At 42.2% G+C, this 7,480-nt stretch overlaps 1 protein-coding gene across 1 annotated transcript; it reads right to left on the bottom strand.

Moving 5' to 3' along the window:
• Positions 1 to 2,712: 2,712 nt before the first annotated feature.
• On the bottom strand, positions 2,713 to 5,613 carry pou3f1 (POU class 3 homeobox 1). The gene has a single exon (XM_061776592.1). It carries the CDS (start codon positions 5,537 to 5,539, stop codon positions 4,343 to 4,345), a length of 1,197 nt encoding a protein of 398 aa, XP_061632576.1. The 5' UTR covers positions 5,540 to 5,613; the 3' UTR covers positions 2,713 to 4,342.
• Between the last annotated feature and the right edge of the window lie 1,867 nt (positions 5,614 to 7,480).

The following is a 7,480-nucleotide window of genomic DNA, read 5'->3' as shown; positions in this document are numbered from 1 at the left end:
TTGCCGGCATTGTAGTGTCATTAATAGGAGGCAATGGCGCGTAATACGCTTAATGTTATTTATCTGTCGGCGGATAGCTGGATGCCGCTAATCCTCGTTCATTTGCTGTGGATCAATGCAAATCCGTCAGTGTGAGGGAAATACCCCCCCCCCACTCCTCCACCACCCACCTTTGCACAGCCAATGGTTCCTGATGTATTTTCTCACCATTAACCAGCCATAATCCCTGCTAATCATCACTAATCCACATCTGCTCTGCATGCGCGTGTGAGAAATGACGATACTTCCCCTGGCCCAAGGGGGGCGCTCACAAGCGGTTCGACTGTGAGGACACCCACAACGTGTAGGGGGAGCGGTGTCGGTCAACAAGCAGTTTTCTTTTCAGTTTTGGGATGAGTTGTACTCATGCATAATTGATTTTGTTGTTAATCTATCTATCTATCTATCTATCTATCTATCTATCCAAATCTTATTTTGGTCCTCATGTAGCTAAATTAAGCAACTCTGGCAAAATAAATAAATAAACAAATACATAAATACATAAATAAATAAATAAATAAATGAATAAAGCTATATTTTCTAATGTCTAATATTGTATTAGTAAAATATGTATAATTTATACATGACTGGCTGTGACGACCTTGGATGGGACATGCCAAAAGTCGCAATAACATATGTAGAAAATATTGAAAAAATATGTTTAGTAGAATGAAACAGAAACAGAGAGCCATATTTGATATTTTGACCTTCTCACATATTGCTGAAATTAGACAACTGCCATGTTTTTTTTCCAATGTATTGATGAAATTTGTAAGTAAACAAACACAGTAGTGTTAAATATTTTTGCCCTCTTGTGTCACTAAATTAGGCAATTTAAGAAATATTTTTAGATTCTATACATTAACTCTGTGTCCGTGTGTATTTAAACAACTAAGAATAATAAATAGTTATAAAATACAAATAAAACAAAATATGTTTAGTGAAGATATTTTAATGAATAAAATACAATTATTGAAATATGATACAAGTACAAAACAAAACATAAATACAAGGTTTAGTAAAAGCAAATATTAGTATCTAATATATATATATGTTGTATTTATTTTGTCCCTAATAAATGTATGCATGAAGCATTTCATGAAAGGTAAAATATTTTTGGGTAAATGATGCCAATTATGGTGACGAATTTAACTTTATTTGTATTTGTTTTAATAATACATTAATAACATTTAAATTTAAAACTATAAGAAACATGGATCACCGTCATACTTTGGCCCTTGTATGTATTCATGTGTGTGTGTGTGTATGTATATATATATATATATATATATATATATATATATATATATATATATATATATATATATATATAAGAATAATAGAATAGAATACATGGAAAATAAAAAGTAGTCTTTAGATGTTGTAGGTGTACCTAATGAAGTGTCCCGCGAGTGCACATTCAACCAAGGTTACCAAGGTTCCACTTTTCTCAAACTTTGCTGTTATTTCGTCGCATCAAACAAAATGCACGCCCAGCATTTGTCATGCTTCCAAACCACAGTGGAGCTCCAAGGGTGCAGTAGCATGGATATACCAGCTGGGGGCGCCTGCGGTACACTTGTGAGTTTGGCCTTCTGCTCCCAGTTGGAGTTTGGACCACTTCAGCTTCTGCAAACACACGAACCCCCCCCCCCCCCCACACACACACACACTTTCTTTTTAACCCTCTTCAATCACAACAACACAACAGTGCAATGAAGACATTTCACCCGGCACGTATTCCGCTATATTTCTTCCACATTTGCGAACAGAAACGACGCAGGGGAAGAAAAAATGACCCAAAGGAGCTTCTCGTAGATTTAATAAAAATCCTTTAAAAGCTATTGGCTGATCGCGATGAACATTGCGAATGTCAGGAAGGGAAAACACGTGTTTTTACTTCATCATCTGCTTTTTATAAGAAACGGCTGGAAACAACCTTCGTTCGATACACATTACTTTTATTTGCAACCCAGAGGAAACTAGTCAAATTGTATGCATTATGTCAAGGATCGGTTTTGTGCAATATGTGAATATAAAGTCAAATATGCAGTCACAAAGGATAATGTATTATTATTTGAGGTGTATTGCAACGTACGGACGTTTTATTGAAAGTCTCCTTTGCTCAAATAATTCAGTCCACATTTATGGAAGTCGCGGGGGGCGTTTAAGATGTCTTTTGAGCAACGATTGAAATGTGAATAATTTAGACGTTTAACAGCCAAAAATTGCAAGAAAATGACTTATGGCCGAGATTTACTTCAACTGTAAGGCCTCTTTCGAGGCATTTTTATTTTAAAAATGTTTTTTTTAAATAATCTTTATATTGATTTTCCTGTCCTTTAAAACAAATCGCCTGCAGTCAGTGTTACGTCAGATTAGAAAACACAAATGAACACGTTCAAATAGGAAATCTTAATTTCTTTTTTTTTAAATGCACGATTTAAAAACGTCTAATTGTTCTACTCGATATTATGGTCATTATCAGTCAAGAACACATCAACTCGATATCAATACTGCGCAATTTAATGCTGGTTGCCTGACGTCAAATAATAGTTATAATAACAATAATAAATGATCATAAAGTGTTGAACTCAAATGTGTCGTTGAAATGCGGCCTGTAGCGGTGCAACCCAAACAAAAGAAAGGACAGCAACATCAGAGCACTTTTCTTGTATATACGTTTTTATGTAAGTAATAAAATATTACTATAACATAAATAGAAATGTGACTTTGCAGTCTACATTTAGAGAGCAATCAACGTACAGTCAATGACGAAAGAGAGAGTGAAATCATCCACTGCAACAAATATATATAAAAAAGAAAACAACAACAGAGCTAAACAAAACAAACAAACAAACAAACAAACAAACAAAAAACACTTAAAGAAATAATAAATATATATTTATAAATGAGTCATCAATAAATCAAAAAATCATATTAAAATATCTTTTGGGATATTATTAGTAAGTGTACAAAACTGCCCGGAAAAAGAAAGAAACAAAAAAAAAACATGTTTCAGAACAAATACAGGTTTTACATATTGGACATATTTACACATTTTCTCTAAAATTACCTCCTTTTTTTTAAAACTTTTTTTTATTTTTTAATAATTATCCTGTTTTTTTTCTTGGAAAAAAATCCCTTATCTGTCTGGTGAATAGCACTGCTCGTTTTTTTTTTTTTTTTTTTTTTTTTTGTTTTGGACTGCTTCAGGACACACAAAGACGTCAAATAAATACGATTTGAAAAGTATAACATACAGACAAAAAAAAAAAAAAAAAAAATCCTCGGCCGCGTTGCTTTCACGGCCCCGCGAGTTTGTCAGTATCGGAGAAAGTGTGATGTTTTGACATTGGGAGTTGCTGCAGGGGGGGCACTGAAAGTTACCTGAGTTGCTCCAACTTCGTGGTGGTGGTGGAGGTAGAGGGGCAATCTGTTTGGAAATGTTGTAATAAAAAAAACTAACAAAAAAGTAAGTAAGTGCTCCATGCAAAGAAGTAAAAAAAGAAAAAAAAAAGAGAGGAAAACATCCACAATAAAAGGAAACGAAATGCAGTTTTTTTGGTGTTTTTTTTAGCGTCTGCTGTTGCAAATTTCGACGTTTGGTCAGGTGTGATTTAAAAAAAAAACAAAAAAAAAACGAACAAACAAAGAAATATTATTAAGGCGTGCAATCAGAGCATGTTCGTCCTGACGCGTTTGGAATATTCGTTAATTTCTCATCGTTTTCCTCCCAAATTTTCACCCTGATAAACTGCAAATTTCCAAAGTCTCCCCCCCCCCCCAAAAAAAACAACAAGATCACGACAGTACACACTCGGGTTAAAATGTTTGGAAATTAAAAAAACAACAATAATAATAATAAAAGAACAAGCAAAGGAAAAACAAGTTCATTCAGTGCTGACTTTTCATCTCCAGTGTTTTTTGTTGTTGTTGTTTTGTTTTTTTTTGCAGGCGTGTGGTGCGTTCACGGTCCCAAAAAAAGGGGAAGGAGATGATGATTCTCCTTACATCTCCTCCGTTATAATTTTGGTAAATAAATCTTTGTCTTGCTTTAAATGGAATATTTGTCACTAGATGTGATTTTTTTTTCTCAACATTTATTCCCAATGCTAAGTTTAAAAAAAAACTGCACACAACTCCCCCCCCCCCCCCCCCCCCCCCCCCCCAAAAAAAAAAAGTCTCGTCGAGGAAACTTAAATAGTGTAAACTCCACGAAGTCCCTTTTATTTGTCTACAAAGGAGCCTGGTGGTGGTGGGTAAGGGGGCGGCGGGGGGCGTTCAGGGCTGTCAAGTCAAGTCACTGCACGGGGCTGTGCAGCGAGCGGTGCAGCGGGGGGGTCTCCGCTTGGGAATATACGTCGTCCATGTTGGGGTGCGGGACCCCCACGGGCGTCATGCGCTTCTCCTTCTGTCTCCGGTTGCAAAACCAAACGCGCACCACCTCCTTCTCCAGCTGCAGCGTGCCCGCTAAAGTGCTGATCTCGTGCGCCGACGGCTTGGGGCACTTGAGGAAGTGGTTCTCCAGCGCCCCCTTGACGCCCACCTCGATGGACGTGCGCTTCTTGCGCTTGCGGCCCTGCGCGGCGATCTTGTCCAGGTTGGTGGGGCTGCCCGTGTTGGAGTCGGTCTCCTCCAGCCACTTGTTCAGCAGCGGCTTCAGCTTGCACATGTTCTTGAAGCTCAGCTGCAGCGCCTCGAAGCGGCAGATGGTGGTCTGCGAGAAGACGTTGCCGTACAGGGTCCCCAGGGCCAGGCCCACGTCCGCCTGCGTGAAGCCCAGCTTGATCCGCCGCTGCTTGAACTGCTTGGCGAACTGCTCCAGGTCGTCGGAGCTGGGCGCGTCCTCGTCCGAGTGGTCCTGGTGGTGGCCGAACGCCTGCTGTGGGGACTCCATGTGGCCGTCGTGCACCGCCGCCGCCGCGTCGTCGTGGAGCGGCTCGCGCAAGCCGTGGTGCAGGGCGCCCGGCTGGGGGCTGCCCAGCATGGCGTTCAGGTTCGTGTATCCGGGCTGCGAGTAGACCAGAGCCTGGTGGCCGCCGCCGCCACCGCCGCCGCCGCCGCCCGACGCCGGCGACAGCGGGGACAGGTGGTGCGCGCTGGCTGGAGCCCACGCGCCGTGGTGCGCCGCCTGCGTCTGCTGGTGCACCAAGTGGGACCTGTGGTGGAAGCCGGCGGCCAGGTCCTCGCGGCTCCCTGCTCCTCCTCCACCGCCGCCGCCGCCGCCGCCTCCGCCGCCGCCTTTGTGCTCCTGCTGGCCGAGGTGCGTGCCGGTGGTCCAGTCGCTGTTGGACGTGGGCTGCAGCCACTGGTGGTGCGTCAGGCTCATCGGGTGTCCCGTGTTGGTAGCCGCCAGCCCCTGCAGGTACTCGTGGTGCATCATTTTCTGCACCTCCCGGTAGGTGGTCCCCTGGTGCATGCGGTCCGAGTCCGGGTGCATGAGCGGGTTGGACGGCAAGGAGTTATTCCGCGGGATGTACTGAGCTGTTGTCGCCATGGCTCCGACTCGGAGAAGTGACGGCCGCCTCGGAGGTCTGCGGGCTTTAGAGCCCCGGACGGCGTCGGCGGATGCTCTGGGAGGTCTTGGGCCGGCGCGAAGACACGCCTCCGCCGAGCGAGCATTGGCTCCGCTCCGACGGAGGCCCGCGGGGACGCGCGCGCGGAGGAGAGGAGGGGGACGGGCGCGCGCGCGCTTTTCTCTAATATCCGTGCTTGTGTGTGTGCACGCGCACGCTGCTTCACCTTAAACGTCCAAACGTGTGGGGACTCACCTTTTTCAGTACATTCATTTTCATAATAATAACAGTACACGAAGCACCATTCATGCTTTATGTACACAACTATAACATTACATGCACCGTAGTGAGTAGTATGTTGATTATAATGCCACTTTGCACATTTTCCTTTTTTTTTTTTAACAATATGTGTACATTCTTACCACAGACTGGTACTGCACTCACCACTAGTTTGACAAGCCTTGAGCCTTGAGATTTTAATAAATTCTCTCTCCCTCTCTCTCTCTCTCTCTCTCACAATATTTTCAAAATATTATACTAGTTCAAGTAAAATATGACTGTCTTGTAGCTAAATTATAAAGCCATAAAGAAATTTAAAAAGTACATCATTTTTATACACCCTCAAAATGTTTATTATACTGTATATTGTCAATAACATGCACAGGTTTAAAAACAAAACAAAACAAAAAATACAATTTCTTTATTGAATTTATACATTAGAAACAGAGAGCAGTGTTTCATATTTTGACTCTCGTGTAGCTCAATTAGCTAATACACCAACTGAAAATCTATAACTGCAATATATGTTTCCCCAACCAATATACTTAGGTATGATATATGAATAGGTAAAAATATATTTAAAAAAAAATTAAATATATCAAATCTAAGCATATCTAATCCGCCAAGGATGTCGTGCAAAGTGTTCGACGTCCAGAAAAACACAACAGAAGCAAAAATGACTCCATTTAAATTTAAATAAATTTTAAAAAATGCTTATTGAGCAGAAGACATATTATTATTAGATACACCCTCACAGTGTTACGAAGGGGATTATACTCAGGTCTGAGTGACTCTGCCAATTGAACAAGTTTAATGTGTGTGCGTGTCTGTAACACGGCCGCTCTGCATCACACAGAGAACTGTCCCTAATAATCTGACTCTCATGTGTTTCTGGAATAGATTACTCCGAGCCTTCATTTTTAATATCTCGCTCATGTTTGCAGTGCTACGCTCAACATCTGCATTCATTGAACATACATGAGCAGCCATACTAAAGTGACCCATTCTACGCTGCCCATTTGCACTATATCATTTTTTTCTTCTTCCCAGGGTGGTTGTTGTATTCGCCTTCCTGCGTCAATAAACACAAGCACGCACACACACACACACACACACACACGTGCATCACGCACACACATGGCCATTTCATACACACACGCAGCCATCACACACATGCACAGACACACGCACACACGCGTTTCATACACACGGAGCCATCACGCACACACACACACACACACACACACACACACACACACACACACACACACACACACACCTCTCCTTTCCTTTCCTTCCCCTGCTTGATCTGATTATTTTTCCCTTCACGTTTTGTCCCAATAGCAAATTACCAATTCTATGAATTGCAAAGCAGCCTCGGAGACGCTGAGAGGGTACACACACGCACATGCACACACACACACACACACACACACACGCAGACACACGCAGACACACGCACACACAAGGAGAGAGAGAGAGAGAGAGAGAGAGAGAGAGAGAGAGAGAGAGAGAGACTGAGTGAGGGGGCTGGGGGTGTGCAAAGATTGAAAGGGATCTTTTGCAAACACAATCACGTTCTTAAATGGAAATGCGGGGCTTTAAACAAATCTTACATCTCTGGCGTTGCATTCGCCTTAAAA

The sequence above is a fragment of the Phyllopteryx taeniolatus genome, chromosome 6, assembly GCF_024500385.1.
Source record: "Phyllopteryx taeniolatus isolate TA_2022b chromosome 6, UOR_Ptae_1.2, whole genome shotgun sequence".
NCBI classification, from domain to species: Eukaryota; Metazoa; Chordata; class Actinopteri; order Syngnathiformes; family Syngnathidae; genus Phyllopteryx; species Phyllopteryx taeniolatus.
Note: the sequence above shows the minus strand (reverse complement) of the source record. Positions and strands in the feature narration are given on the sequence as shown.